The sequence below is a fragment of the Cololabis saira genome, chromosome 17 (genome assembly GCF_033807715.1).
Source record: "Cololabis saira isolate AMF1-May2022 chromosome 17, fColSai1.1, whole genome shotgun sequence".
NCBI lineage: Eukaryota > Metazoa > Chordata > Actinopteri > Beloniformes > Belonidae > Cololabis > Cololabis saira.
The window spans coordinates 18,424,000-18,440,316 of NC_084603.1; the positions used below are offsets into that span (position 1 = coordinate 18,424,000).

Genomic DNA, 16,317 nt, shown 5'->3' on the forward strand with positions numbered 1-16,317 from the left:
AACAGGGCATCTTTAGTCATCCAGGGTTTGTTTAGTCATACTCTCAGTGCAGCTCCTGGTGTAATGAAGATCAGTGGTGCTATAAGTCTCTATGTCCGGGTCAGAAAAGATCTCCCAGTTGAAAGCAGTCGTGGAGCTGTAGAGACAACTCCTTAGGGCCAGAGTTTCTGTGATGGGTTCCAGTCTCTTAATAATCCGTTGTACATTAGTGCAGTGACAAGTAGTCAGTTTCCAAGATGAGAGAAGGGCGGGGAGGGATGTTGGAATAACCCCAAGCGTTAGCCCCACCGTTAAAAAAAAATACCGCAACAGAATAACCTTTACTTATTTTATTTGCCGTTCAAGGAAACTAAGCTGTAAGACTCAGCGGCTAGTTTTAAGATTTGGTATTATGAACAAGCTGATGTGAGATAAGATCCACAGCGGAGACTTGGTGGCTTCAAAGTAAAATAACTTCAATCACTTCAATTTACAAGAGTAAATCAAGTGAGGTCTTAAAATCAAGTCATTGTAGAGTGACAGTGACCTCAAAGCAACATATTGAAATTCATATTAAGAGAACCCAGCATGCACTGGTAATAAAACACATTTTGGCAGATAGCAGCAGTTCCAGATCAATTATTCTTTCTACACACTAAGGTTAGTGAAGGTTAATGAGTGCATTTACATGCACTGTTAAGCCAAGCTGCGGTTATAGTTCAACTAGAACATTTAAACTAAACTATCTTTGTTCCAGGATACAAGCACGGAAGGAGAATTGATTTATTGACGCAAGTATTTCCCCAACTCTGCAGCGATTTGCCACCTCAGCTTGTAAATAGTGTAAATAATTTCTGGTCACAAAAACAAACATTTTAACAACTAAAAGCATACTGGTATCATGTTGACTAGTTGGACAGAGAACTTTCTCTGTTGGTTTTGGCTTCTTCTTTTTCTTCTTTTGTGATGAAGCCATAGACTGTATAAGAAGAAATGGACAAACCTCCTGTGATGTCACACATGTGCAGCACTCGAGTGGTAAAAAAAATCAGGGGGGATGGTGGATTTTATCATATGGGGACAGATAATTTGTGCTGATTACAAATAATATAATATGTTACGAATAATAGCAGTGACCAAAACACCTGCAGAAATACTGCAGGAATGACATAGCAGCAGTTAAATGCAGCCTTCTGTAAGCTTTAAATATCCACTGGGCTTACATCAAATACATCAAAACACTACAATAAAAAACAGTTTTCTGAACTTATCAATATGACTCTGTCCTTCACAGGATAACTAAAATGGATCACTGCAAAAACTCAAAATCTTAACAAGAATATTTGTCCTATTTCTAGTTAAAATGTCTCATTTTAGTAAAAAAAATCTCATTACACTTAAAACAAGACTCATCACTGGAAAAAACAACAGTTTTCACCTGTTTCAAGTAGATTTTCACTTGAAATAAGTAGAAAAATCTGCCAGTGGAACAATATTTTATTGCTTGTAATGAGAAGATAAATCTTGTCCCACTGGCAGATTTTTCTTACTTATCTCAAGTGAAAATGTACTTGAAACAGGTGAAAATTGTCAAATAAGTTATTTTTCTGGTGTTATTTTTCTGGTGATGACTCTAAATGTTGAAATAGCAGTAAAACCACATTCATTGATGAAATGACATAAGGGATGGAAAGGAGGGATGGCAGTTTTACAGGGGGGGAGGATTTGGACCGTTTTTATTTCAGGGGGGGATGCCATCCCCCTCATCCCCCCTCAACTCCAGTACTGCTCATGTGTCATTTGACCAGAGCTGTTAAAGCCTCTTTCCCCCTTCTGCATGTGTCTTGGAAACAAACAGGAAATCGGTGGTGTTGCTGCTAAATTTAAAGACTTATTTCAGTGCAAACAGTTCACATGTGACGATATTGATTCGTTTCAATATCTGTGTTGTGCTGACAAGCATTCCTAAAATCTTCTGAGTAATTGTCTACAGACTTCAACCATGTTGTCATAGCTGGGCACATGCTGGATTTGATCAATAGCAAGACTGTCTATATTTCTACCGCTGTTAGAAAAGATAACAGCTTTTCTGATCACACCTTTGTTAGGGCCCGAGCACTAGGAATTTTTCTCTTTTTTGTTTTTATCCTCGTTTTTCTTCCGACGAAAGGAGGGCCTTTTTCCCCCCTAAACGTGCCCAAAAGTCACCAAATTTTGCACCAAGCCAGGCCTGGCGAAAAATTTGATATTTAATGGTTTGCATTAATGGGCGTGACAAAATGGCTCAACAGCGCCCCCTAGAAAATTTTGTGCCTCAAGCCCCACAATACGGTGTGACGTAGATGCACGAAAATCGGTACACACCTGTATCATGTCTCAACTTAAAGAAAAGTCTCCTGGCGCCATGGCCGAAACCGAACAAGAAGTCGGCCATTTTGAATTAATCATGTAATTTTGGCGCAATTTATGCCATTCCTTCGGCCGTTAATACAGCCCGAACCGTAACGTGCACCCAGGTGTGTTATACATCAAAATGTGCGTCTCCATCCTGCGACGATGCACATTATTTTTCTCAGTCAAAAGTGTTACCATGGCAATGCTAAACGCCAAAAAGTGCGCCACCCCTTCATCTGATTGGTCCATATTTGATAGTTCCTGGTTTCTGCCATAACTTTTGAATGGTTTGATATAAAGACTCGTGGGTGGTGTCATCGGACTAGGTAATGAGTCTTTGAACATAATTGGTGCAAATTAGCCCCGCCCCTTCTTCTGATTGGTAGATATGTAATAGTTCCTATTTTCTGCAATAACTTTTGAATGGTTTGACATAAATCGGACTTAGTTTTGAGTCCTTGACCTTTATTGGGGAAAATTGCATACGCGAGGGCCCGTTCATCGCTGCATGCAGCTTTAATTTTATTTGAAATGCCAGGTTCTCCAATCATCTCAACCGGGTCAGTTTCTATGAAGAAACAATGTATTAATGAGCAAACTGCTCACTTTTATGAAAGTCATGTCTACGTCATAGTCTGTTGATGAGTTGCCTGATCCTTTTGAATGTATATTACTTAAAATGTTTGATGATATTACACCCAAAAGGATAAAAATATTGTTTGTCAAGCAAAAAGCACCATGGAAAAACAGCCGAGCTGTCACAAATCAGAAGAGAGACGACAGGAAAGCTGAGCACTAAGTGAGAAAAAGTATTTAACAAATTCACAATAAAATCAAGAAGTCAAGTCAAGAAAACCTTAACACTCATATTATTGTTAGAAAAAAAAGCTGTTTTTCTGGCACGATCAGCAGGAACATCCACAAGAATTGGCAACTTTTTGCCACTGTTGAGAAACTCCTTGTCTCATAACAAGTGTAATGAGTTTGCACCTTTTTCTGGATGAAAAAAGCAGAAACATCAAACTTGCCATTAAAACCAAACAAAGAACCTCTTACAGCAACAGTTTGATTCGATTGTCAATATTAAGCCTTATCAGTCCTAAAACCCTGGAATAGATGATTAAGCAACTAAACTCTTTTAAATAGTTTTTAAAAACCTTACTAACCAGCTTTTTCAAAACACTTCTTGCTTCAACAGACACACTAAAATTATCAATACATCACTCTTACTAGGCACTTTTCCCAGATCTCTAAAAAATGTAATTGTCAAGGCCGTTATGAAGAAGAGGAGCTTGGGTCCCTCAGTGTTAAACAATTACAGCCCAATCTCAAATATTCCCTTTACAGGAAACATTCTTGAGAAAGGTGGATTGATTTAGGTGAGGAATTTCTTAATTGCAAACAGTCTTTTATACAGATTTCCATCTGGACAGAATCACAGCACTGTGACTGCACTAATCAGGGCCTTAAAAGACTTTATCTGATTCAGATTCAGGTAAATCTGTCCTGGTGCTGCTTTGATACTGTGGACCACGTGTATCAAACTCCCAAATCCGGCCCACTTTAACTATTTATGTGGCCCTCTAGAGACTAAGGGCCAGTCCCAATCCCCCCTTATAAATCTAGCCCTTCACAGTGAGGGATTTCAGATGCTGAGTTCGCAACGGAGGGCCAGAGAAAATTTCCCAGAATGCTTTACGTCATCATTTGCAGACTGAATCAAACAAAAAAACATGGTGGACATTTGTCATTTTTAGTGAATAAAATCAATATTTTGAGTTAGTTTCTGCATAAAAATGCAATTTGATTACATTTCTAGCGAGAAATATATATTTTACTTTCATAATATTCACCCAGTGAATGTACATAATCACTCGCTTTTTCCGTTGTTGAGTTGTATCTTCAGATCTCGCCAGAATAAAGGCTGATTTATGGTTCCGCGTTACACCAACACAGAGCCTACGGCGTAGGTTACGCGACGACGCGAGCAAATTTCTTAACAGGCGTTATTTGGATAAACTGAGCCCAGGTTGGGGATCTTAACGGTTACTTTTACGCCTGAAAAAATATTAAAACTTAATAAAGTGGCATATTAACAGCGCTACAGCTGAAATTAAAACAGCTTTTATCTCTGGGTTTCCTGATATGGTGTGACGTATGTGCAAACGTAACTACGCAGTCGCTTACGTACCCAAACGTAAACCACGCAGTGACGTAGCAAGTGGTGTCCCAATCCCTAGGGAACATTACAAGGGCCCTACGCCTGTGGCTTCATTTTTAGGGCTAGTGGTCGTGAGTGAGGGCTAGTGGTAGAAAGTAGGGTGAACATTGGGATTGGCCCTAAAAGTCATAATTTAGGCCCTCCAGAAAAACGCGATTACGCGATCGCATAATTCATTGCATAATCAACCAAATGGCGCAGATTACGCGGGGATAGATTTATTCCTAAAAGGGCGCATATTTCCCGCGATAATTGCATATGTCCGCGCTAAATATGCGATTATGCGGGGATTATGCGGGGCTCGCTTGGGACCTCCTCACCCCTCGCAGAAGCCGCCACCTCCGCAAACAGCAGCTCTCACCTGCGGGGGTGAGAGGAAAAAGGAGTGCCGTCTCCGCCGAGCCCCGCGCTTGCGCGGGGGGCTCGGCTGCCGGTGGAGTCATGATCTGCGCTGACCGCGTACCACTGCGCACGCTGCGCACGCTCCCATCCACTTGGGGATCTTGGCGCCGGACGCGTGGGGTGACGAAGCTGTGGCTCGTCCCCTCACCGCGCCGGTGCGCCCGGCAATCACCCGAGCACCGAGCCGCGGGCTGGAGGGGAGAGACCAGGCGGGGACCGGCCTCCGGGCCGCCACCGCCCCGCTCTCCACCTGCGGTCTCCTTTTTTTTTTCGTCTACGACCTCAGATCAGACGAGACAGCCCGCTGAATTAAGCATATTACTAAGCGGAGGACAAGAAACTAACAAGGATTCCCTCAGTACAATCAGCATTCTTTTAATCTGTGTTCTTATGTATTGAGTGTTGTATGTTTTTATCATGGACCTCGAATCTGACTAATAAACGATGATGATGATGATGATGATGAGTAGCGGCGAGCGAAGAGGGAAGAGCAGCGCCGAATCCGCAACTTCCTGCATATTTTGCAACTATCCGCATATTCCACGACTTCCCGCATATTCCGCAACTTCCAGCATATTCCGCAACTTCACCGCATAAAAGCACATAAAAAACCTGCACATTTAATCGCATAATCAATGATTTTAGCCCGCATAATCAATGATTTTAGCCCGCAGAATCAAGGATTTTTGCCCGCGTTTTTCTGGAGGGTCTAATAATTGTCTGATAAAGAAGCTGCTGTCCATCATGCCGCGACCTTAAAGACTGCCACAACCAGCCCTTTGAGGTCATTCATGATCTTGATGTGGCGTTTGACACCCCTGCTGTAAACGATAAGATCTTGACCGACTGGAAAACTCGGTAAATCAGGTTAAATTCTCAGTTGGTTCAGATTATTTTATCTTGAGGGCACGAGCTTTGTTGTTTCCATGGGTGAGAATTAATCGTATTTCTATGACCTGTGGAGATCCATCAAGGGTTGATTCCTGGACCACTGTTATTCAACCTCATACTTCCTCTAGGTCAGATCAAACATGACAACAATGACCCATTTAAAACCCGAATATTAGCAATAACCCGGTTTTGCACGACCATGTAAACACCAATAACCCGTTTGAATAACCCCTGGGTTACTCCTTTTAAAACCTGAATATTCGGTCATGTAAACGCCAAACAGAATATCCCCATCAAACGGAACAAGAATTTGTTTTCTGCACATGTTCTGTTCACAAGGAATCCTGGTCTTTTGAGTCCAGGAAGTTCTTATAAACACGGAGAAACCAAGACCAGGAGGAGACTAATCACTTCATAAATGTAATGAAGGATATGAACATTTCTGCATTTGTAGACGGTAGAAAGTACCGGGATAGAAGATTTACAAGAAGGTGAGAGAAAAGTTGCACGAAGCAGCATTTGTTTTGAATTTGGATACAGGAAGAAGAAGCGGAAATGACGGGAATTGCGTCATGATGTTCTCCGCGTCGCTGGTTTGATCCAGATATCCCAAATGATTAATTACAATGTAAACGGAATATTCCGAATGTTTCAGTAACCGGAATATTAGAAATAACCCGAATTTTGACTGCATGTAAACGTGGTCAATGTTGCTCACCACAGCTATGCAGATGACACACAGTTCTACATGGCTCTTTTACCATATGACTTTGGTCCATTAGACTCAATCTAGTCGCACCTCTTATTTGTAAAAACTGCCAAATATCAAAAAATACCTTTTTATGCGTTCATAAAGTGATTTTTCTAGTATTTTGATAATCACATAAATAATTTTTGCACTTTTGCACGTCTCCAGCAGCGCAGAATGTGACGTAGCGAGTCAATCTAAAGTCTTCAAAATCATTGTGCCATAACCCAACTTCATAATAATCCAATACTGCTATTTTAGCAACAGCGGTAGCGACGGTTGCAATAATCTTTCAAAAACTAGTTAACAAAGCGTTTCCTTTATCGCAAATTCAGTTTTATTTTAATTTTGTTAGAAAAATATAATGGAAGCGTGATTTCTGTCAGTGCTTGCAGCATGTAAATACATGGATAGAATCAAGCTTCCTTCAATTAAATCAATACAAGACAGAAATACCTCTATTTGGCAACAAAATAATGAATAAAATGAACAAGAAGCCGTCAGAGTCTCTTTCGCTGATGTCACATGCTGACTCAGACGTCAGACTCCAACCCCCCGACCAATCGGTGGCCTGTAGTGTGATGATGTCAGATACAGCCGACTCAGCCACTTAGAACCTCGGCAGAATAGTTACAGAAAAGTATCTACTCTGTACGTTTAGACCCCTAGTGGAAAAGAACCAAACCGAGTGGAGGCGAGCCGAGCTGAGTAGCTACTAGTGGAAAAGCGCCATAATATTTTGGGTTTGGCACACCCACCAAAGGTCCGTCCGTCCCCACACCTGACACCACTCAGCCTCATCAACCAGCCTGCTCTTAAGCCTGTCTCCCACAAGCTGTGGTGTCGGATGATTCTCTCGAGCTCAGAGTCCCGAACTCTGCCCGTTTTCCTGGACTTCCCTAGTTTCCCGTTCGTGGACTTTCCCTTCCTGGGTCCTTTTAGATTACTTTTTCCAGCCGTGAGTTTCCCTCTGGTCTGTGCCTTTTGTCGGATTTTCCAGCCGTGAATTTCCCTCCGGTCTGCGCCTTTTGTTGGACTTTCCAGTCGCGTTTTAACAGTCTGTGATTTTGTGTTTGTCTTACTTCCCTCCTGTGGAGCGCCTTTTGTTAAGAAACTTTGTTAAACCTGAACCCTGCTCGTGTTGTCCTGCATTTGGGTCCGCCCTCCTTCGCTCGAGCCTAACAATTTTACTGCACTGTTTTATCTCATCTTTTCTAAGCTCTGTTGTATTCCCTTTTTTGTCTTGTTTTTGGGGGGGTATATTATTATATGTTCACCTTTCTCATCTCAATGTCTTTTTAAAGCACTTTGAGTTACCCTTGTGTATAAAGTGAGAGAGCCGGGTTGCCAGCTCAAACACACTCATCTTAGTCACCGCAAGTTAGCTATTTTAGCTTCACTAGCTGTACATTCATTCGGATCAAGTTGTCCCAAAAAATATTCTCATTTTAAATACTTTCGAAATGATATCTGAAACAAGTGCTGCCAGAGCTGCATAAAGCTGCTCCTTTGGGACCCGCCATGGCTCGGATGCCACTCATGGACTACAGGTAGACGCTGATGAGCTGGGATCGTCTGTTTGGGGCTGGAAATCTTTAACTGGGGGAAAAGATATGTAGCTGCTGCAGGATTCTTTCCCTCCGAATCCTTCCAGGCCAACAAGCCATGTGACCTTATATTATCAGAAATGACTATTACAGTATATTCGTGAGGGTTTAGCTGCAGTATTGCAACAGCACAGCTGGTATTGCCTGATTTTACCCATGAAAAACCTCTCCATCATCTTTGCTATATAAGAAGTTGCACCACATACAACACTTTCTTGGACCAGAAAGTAATTTTGACATAAAAATTAATATCAAGCAAAAAAAAAGTGTCTCGTGTGTTTTTAAAAAAAGTAGTTGATGTGGAAAGCTATAAAAAATCACGTATAATCAATTTATTCGGCTCAGACACTCAAAAAAGGGTGCAGCAGCTAATTATCAAAGATAAGCCATGATGGAGGAGCTGCTTGGACAGTACTATCATTTATGTATTTCATGAAATGATCCGGCTGATTCCACTTTAGAGCCGATTATGTGCCGAGTTAACCCACAGCTGCTGCGTAAGTCTCTGCTGTGTGAGGCTGCCGAGGTTTAGATTCGTGACACGCCGAAGGTGCTGAGTTAATGATACAAGATGTGACAGAATCAGACTGATGTTTCATAATATCACAGAAAATGCCGGAGGGTCATTCACACATGACACCGACATGTTCCGCAGCTGTCCGATAAAAGCGAAGGCTTCAGGCTAATGTCAGTGACAAAACCCTCGCCGGGCCGTCGCCTTCGGAAGAGGATGACGGTGTGATCTGATGGAGCACAGTGCTTATTTGTGAAACTCTTGAAAACAGAGTTATCTCCAGTTGAGGGGGGATGGCATCCCCCCTTGAAATAAAAACGGTCAAAATCATCCCCCCCTGAAATAAAAATGGTCAAAATCATCCCCCCTGTAAAACTGCCATCCCCCCTTTCCATCCCTTATGTCATTTCATCAATGAATGTGGTTTTACTGCTATTTCAACATTTAGAGTCATCACCAGAAAAATAACACCAGAAAAATAACATTTGACAATTTTCACCTGTTTCAAGTAGATTTTCACTTAAAATAAGTAGGAAAATCTGCCAGTGGGACAAGATTTATCTTCTTATTACAAGCAAAAAAATCTTGTTCCACTGGCAGATTTTTCTACTTATTTTAAGTGAAAATCTACTTAAAACAGGTGAAAATTGTTGTTTTTTTCCAGTGATGAGTCTTGTTTTAAATGTAATAAGATTCTTTTACTAAAATGAGACATTTTAACTAGAAATAAGACAAATATTCTTGTTAAGATTGTGAGTTTTTGCAGTGATCCATGTTACTTATCCTGTGAAGGACAGAGTCATATTGATAAGTTCAGAAAAGTCTTTTATTTTTGTTTTTTTATGTATTTGATGTAAGCCCAGTGGATATTTAAAGGAGCTTGAGGCAGGATTGAGGCAGGATTTATGAAAAAAATTTGTATACGTTTTAAGTTTTCTAGTAATAATGTCAGATGAAGCGTTCCAAACCAAAAAGAATGAGCCCTCTAGTGTATCTCTCCTTTGCCTTGAACAGGCTGTGTGCTGCAAAATGTGCTGCAATTCCGGGCCCAAATTTCCCGCGCTGTTGGCTGCAGTACCCCCGACAGCCGTCGTGGCGAAGGTGGCGCTAATGAGTCTCATTTCTTAAAGGAGCCTCATGCTCCTTTAAAGCTTACAGAAGGCTGCATTTAACTGCTGCTATGTCATTCCTGCAGTATTTCTGCAGGTGTTTTGGTCACTGCTATTATTTGTAATATATTATATTATTTGTAATCAGCACAAATTATCTGTCCCCATATGATAAAATCCACCATCCCTCCTGATTCTTTTTTACAACTCGAATACTGGTTATCTCTGTGTATCTTATCCAAGAAATGAAGGTGTATAGTATATGTCTACTTTTTTACTATTAAGATGACTTTTAGAGGAGAACATTTTCAAATGTCACACTGAAGAGATTTACGAGATTATTACAGATTCCTTTGGCAACTTTGGGCGCAATTGAGCTACTTTGGCGTGATAGGACTAATATCACCTCCTGCTATGCTTAAAACATGTTTGGAGAATTTGCTATATAACAAGATAAATGTAAATGACTTTCCTACTGACTGATAATGGAACAGTCATTGCTTTTCAATTACAGCTCTGCATGACTCCAATTAGGCCTCATATAATACTTCCCAAGTATGCACAAATATGGAAGGAGACTAATGTGCGGCCCATCTCACAGTCTTTGAATCCATAATCGCTCTCTCGCAGGCCCTTTTAAACTTTGCAGCAGACACCTGGCCCATAAATCATCACCAGCTCCTCCCCTTCATTTTCCATGTTAACTACCCATGATGCTCTAATCACTTTCCTCATCTCAATTACCAGTTTCTCCTCTGAGCCATCACTTACATACTCGGAAATCTCTCCAACTTTTCTTTTTTCTTTTTTTAGATCAGGGATGTTCCATTTGTTTTTATGTGTTGTTGTGGTCTGTCATAGAATCTGTACTTGGTAGAGTCGGGAGAACATTACCCACGGAGAGAGATGAAGAATACACTGTGATCCAGATGTACGGTTGATGGGCACTGACATGATCCACTGGGCGGTGCCTCTCACCCTTCTTCTCCTCTCCTCTTCCCTTCCTCTCTTCTCCATTTCCATTTTTATTTAGTATCTCATAGTTATCATTTTTGTCCAATCGCTCCTGTAGTTTCTTGTGCCGGCCCCCCTTTTCTTTTTTCTCCTTTGTCCATGGTGCAGACTCCTCTGCCGGTGGCGAAGACAATCTCTGAATGCACAACACCGGATCCTGCAGCGTGGGAGTGAGAGGGACAGGGTAACGGCCCGGTCAGGCGGGGGAGAGGTTTGTCCGTCAAGACTCCTCTCCCTGGCCCTGCCCCTTCTCAACCTTTCCCCGACCCTGAACCTAACCTGGGGCTTGCTGATTGGGCCGGAGCTTCGGGAGCTGCATGCTGGCCTGCGGTCCCCACCCCCGGTCATCCCGCTGCTGCTTCCACCTGCCTGCTGGGACACCACTACCTTCAAGGGAACGCGCAAAATTTAGGGGTAGGACTGAAAAGTAGGACTAGGGGGGGATTGAGATTCACATGATACTTAAAGGTGTGCAGGACCAAAAGAGAATTCTTGTAACTCATGATGTTTGCAGCACAGCAGTTATTAAAGGCCATCAACCAGCGATGGCAGCTCTGTCCCCCCCGTTGGGAGGCAGTCGTCCCTCCTCACTGCCAGGCCACTTTTAAATTATTCACCTCTCACGCCACTGCTTATGGCTGGACTCTTATAGCGCCGCAGAGCAAAGTGCCCGACGACACTAAGCGCTGTATGTGACAAAAAAAGAGCAGCACAAAGACGTGGCAACAGAGGTAGGGGCCGTCTCTGAGCAAATAACTGCACAAAGTAGCTCGCTTTACAAAGATTTTAACAATGCAGTGCGTTTGGGTGACGAGACGTGAACGTATAAACATTTCATGCAACTTTTTTTTTCTCCCCAAGATAGAAAACAATGAATGGCATTTGCAGATTTAAATGACAGATTTATATATTTCACCCCCCAAAAAATTTAAGTTTAAAGATCATAAAAAAAACTTTACCAATCAACATTCAGAAAAGATTTGAAAAAAGAGAAAGCAAGTATAACTTAAAAGGAACTGAGATTTTAAAAAAAAACAAGATTCAGGACTAAATTGATGGAACGTTGTGTTTCTGTGAAAGGAATCAGTTTATGGAACAATCTGAATGAAGAAAACAAAGAATCCAAATCAAACATTACATTCAAAAGAACAATTAAAGCCAGTATGTTAAGAAATATAATGAAATATGTTAGACATACCCATAGACGGCGGTAATTTTATTCTATTTTATTTTTTTATTTACTCAGTTGTTGTTTTTTAAATTTTTAATTTATGATATTTGTGAATTTATTTCTTGGAAAAAGGGTCAGATTAGATAAGATTCTTCTTCTTTCTGCTCCCTTTTCATTCAAAATGTATGAACATTTGTCTGTATTGAATTGTTTGTTTTATTTTTTGAATGAAATAAAGAATAAAATGAAATGAAATGAAAAATCAGGTTGCAGATACAATACAGGACTGTCCCAGAAAATTTGAATATTGTGATAAAGTTCTTTATTTTCTCTGATGCAATTAAAAAAACAAAAATTTCATAAATTCTGGATTCATTACAAATCAACTGAAATATTGCAAGCCTTTTATTATTTTAATATTGCTGAATATGGTTTACAGCTTAAGATTAAGATTCCCAGAATATTCTAATTTTTTGAGATAGGATATTTGAGTTTTCTCTTTTTGTTTTTATAATTGCATTACAGAAAATCACCATATTCTAATTTTCTGAGACAGTCTTGTAGTTGGAAAGTCACAGCAGCTAGTAGGAATAGCCAAGTGTTCCTCTTGACACTTGAATTTCCCTGTACATAATTTTACAATAGTGGGGTCAGGGAGGGGGAGGAAGAACAAAAAAAAAAAAGTAGCATTGCTGTTTTATTTCATCTACAATATCAACTGTGAAAGGAGGAGACAGGGCTTGTACCTGCGAAAGCCACCTGTCAGGGCCAGTACGGCATCCGGCGTGATTGCATGGGCAGCCTCGTCAATAATGCTCCCCAGGGCCCGCGCCTCTGCTCTGCTGACAGCCCTGGAGATGTCTCCATAATGCAGGAATCCTGCAGGGAAAAGACCACATTGTTATCCGCCTGCCAGCCGCCCATCAATCATCGCTATTTGCTCCGGGGAAACGGCGCGTCAGGGCGAATTAGAGTTTACGTGGGAATGCAACGTGCCCGGCTGGCGGGTAGGAGGCGACTGCCCGCTCTCATGCCGCAGTCTCGCTTAGAAACTACGCTTAATTATAATTGATAATTTACTTTATCCACATAACTTTGCTTCTGTCTTTGAGCTACATTAAAAGCTCACTTTTTTTTGTCTGTACAGACGAACAGAAGTTTATTTCCAATGACTTACAAAGCCTTTAACCCTCGTACTGTCTTTGGATCAAAATGACCTAATTCTCCTGTTCCTGCTTTCCTCCTGCTCTCTCCTTCCTTCTCCCCTTCCTCATTTCTCCCTTCCTTCCTTCTTTCCTTCCTTCCTTCTCCCTTCCTTCCTTCTTTTCTTTCTTCCTTCCTTCTTTTCTTCATTCCTTCTTTTCATTCTCCCTTCCTTCCTTCCTTCCTTCTTTCCTCCCTCCCGTCCTTCCTTCTTTATTCCTTTCCTTCCTTCTTTTCTCCCTTCTTTCCTTCCTTCCTTCTTTTCTCCCTTCCTTCCTTCTTTTTTCCCTTCCTTCCATCTTTCCTCCCTTCTTTCCTTCCTTCCTTCCTTCCTTCCTTCTTTTCTCCGTTCCTTCCTTCTTTTCTCCCTTCCTTCCTTCCTTCTTTCCTCCCTTCCTTCCTTCCTTCTTCCTTTCCTCCTTCCTTGACCTGAAGACAGCACAAGGGTTAATGATATTTCCGTCTGTGATATTAATGGTCTGTTTCTGCTCTTACGTGATTGAGAATAAGAGTTCAGGATCCAAACACAGAATCCATGTCAGAAACCGTATTTAGCTTTATTTCTCTGTTCAGAGAGGTGACTGCAGGTTCTGAATGATGGATCTTGACCGGTTTGATGGACGTGTCTGGCAGCATAATAAATTACTGAACGGGGGGGGGGGGGGGGGGGGGTAGAAATCAAATGAGACCCTGCGAGCAGCAATTTCATGTTCTGAATCACCACTTCATGCAGCAGTTGCACCAGGGACAACCTGCAGTAAAAAGCAGCAACATAACGCCGGGCAGTGGAAGCTGCTGATTTCAGTATTTCTGAACGTGTGGGATCACCAAGTCTCTCCACATGTAGGAGACGCCGCCCTACTGGGCAAAGTGTTGCCGTTTCACAGCGAGCTGGAAAATAATCCTGATTACACTGATTATGTTTTGCTTTAAATATTCAGTTCACAACATGTTACTGTGTGAATGAATTGAATTTTTATTTCGAACGATTCATATAAAATGAAAAAATAATAATAAAAAGATAAACATTTACATCTTCATATTCACATATGTTCGAAAAAAAGGAGTAGGAAGAAGTTTACACTTTTTCCTAGTTCTTACCCCTTTATAACTTTATAATTTACATTATTGCTATTACTATATCTACACAATATCCATATAAATATAATCTATATAAATACTACGTAAACATGCCTATTATTACATAATTATCCATATAAGTATATAGACAATATAAATATTACATAAATATTATATCAATATCTAGAAAATACAACTATTATATAAATCTATATAAATATACACTATATAAACTACATAAATATCCCTATAAATATATATGTGCTACATACCCAATAAATATATAACATATATTACATAATTTTAACTATCCCTCTCAACATATAATATATACTACATAAATATCCACTTAAATATCTAAACAAATCTTAAGCAAGTACAATATACAATTTTTCCCTATTTTATTTGTTTCTTACTCCTCGTTAACCCATTTCCTCTTCCATAAACCTGTTTATAAATCATTTTTTGTATTTCTTTTTAAACAGATTTATGTTATTACTTGTTCCAGGAGTCACTGCGTGCGGCAGACTTGGGATATCAGAGTCAGCATGGAAGGAAAATAAGAGTTTCAGATGTTACATTGTCAACTTTTAAGCACAAGATGGTTTCTGTGGGTCTTGTAGTTAATTTGTCACTATTGAACAGTTGGGGCGAGGAGATGCAAAATAAACACATGGTGAGGCTAATAATTAATACACTCTTTCTGTGTATCAGAATGGAGCTGATATCCCATCAACGTCTTAAAATTAATCACAACATTGCATGGACAATTAAATGTATTTCTTTAACAAAACTAATTAAAATGCAGATGCAGTTTGTGGAAACACTAAATAAATCCCATGATTCAGTTGTTTATTTTTACTTCTGCAGGGGCCCAGTAATCATTTGACCTAAATTAATCAAGCACTCTCCTGTTCACATTGTAAAATCAAATTGTGGCTGAAAAATACCTCAATTATTGATAATTCATTAATTATGCCTATTGGTGTTTCTGTTTGTCAACCATGTATTTCTGTGGGGGTAAGTATTTCCTGCAGCTGCTGCCTCTGATTATTCGGCTCGCAACATTTTTAGCACCGAATTATTTCTATTACTCGTAACTATTCAGACAAACTCTGTGATTAAACAAAACAACAATACGATAAAAGCGTTGAAGAATGAGGTAAAAGTGCGACGGCAACAATTACGACCTGATTATTATTCGTTTCATCTGTCTCTGCTGACTTTTCTATTGTGCTTTTTTTATTAGGGCCCAAGCACTTGTATCTGTAGGATTTTTTTTTTTTTTTCCTCAATTTTATTTTTTTTCTTCCGACGAAAGGAGGGTCTTTTTTCCCCCTAAACGTGCCCCAAAAGCCACCAAATTTTGCACCAAGCCAGGCCTGGTGATAAATGTGATATTTAATGGTTTGCATTAATGGGCGTGGCCTAATGGCTCAACAGCGCCCCCTAGAAAACTTTGTGCCTCAAAAACCACAATACGGTTTGACGTACATGCACGAAAATCGGTACACACCTGTATCATGTCACAACTTAAAGAAAAGTCTCTTGGTGCCATGGCCCAAACCCAACAGGAAGTCGGCCATTTTGAATGAATCGTGTAATTTTGGCGCGATTTATGCCATTCCTTCGGCCTTTAATACGGCCCGAACCGTAATGTGCACCCAGGTGTGTTACACATCAAAATATGCGTCTCCATCCTGCGACTACACGCATTTCTTTTCTCAGTCAAAAGCGTTACCGTGGCGACGATAGATGCCAAAAAGCCCGCCCACCCTTCATCTGATTGGTCCATATTTGATAGTTCCAACTTTCTGCCATAACCTTTGAATGGTTTGACATAGAGAGTCATGGGTGTTGTCATCGGACTTAGTTTCGAGTCCTTGACCGTTATTGGTGAAAATTGCACGCGCAAGGGCCCGTTCATCGCTGGAAGTCGGCCCTTTTGAATTAATTGTGTAATTTTGACACAATTTATGCCATT

At 40.6% G+C, this 16,317-nt stretch overlaps 1 protein-coding gene across 1 annotated transcript in view; it reads right to left on the reverse strand.

Annotated features, from left to right (window-relative positions):
* dntt (deoxynucleotidyltransferase, terminal) overlaps positions 1-16,317 on the reverse strand; it is a 272,267-nt gene that overhangs the window by 185,265 nt on the left and 70,685 nt on the right. Inside the window, exon 7 of the mRNA XM_061745490.1 lies at positions 12,797-12,929. Within this exon, the coding sequence (XP_061601474.1) occupies positions 12,797-12,929 (133 nt within the window). The remainder of the gene's footprint in view (positions 1-12,796; positions 12,930-16,317) is intronic.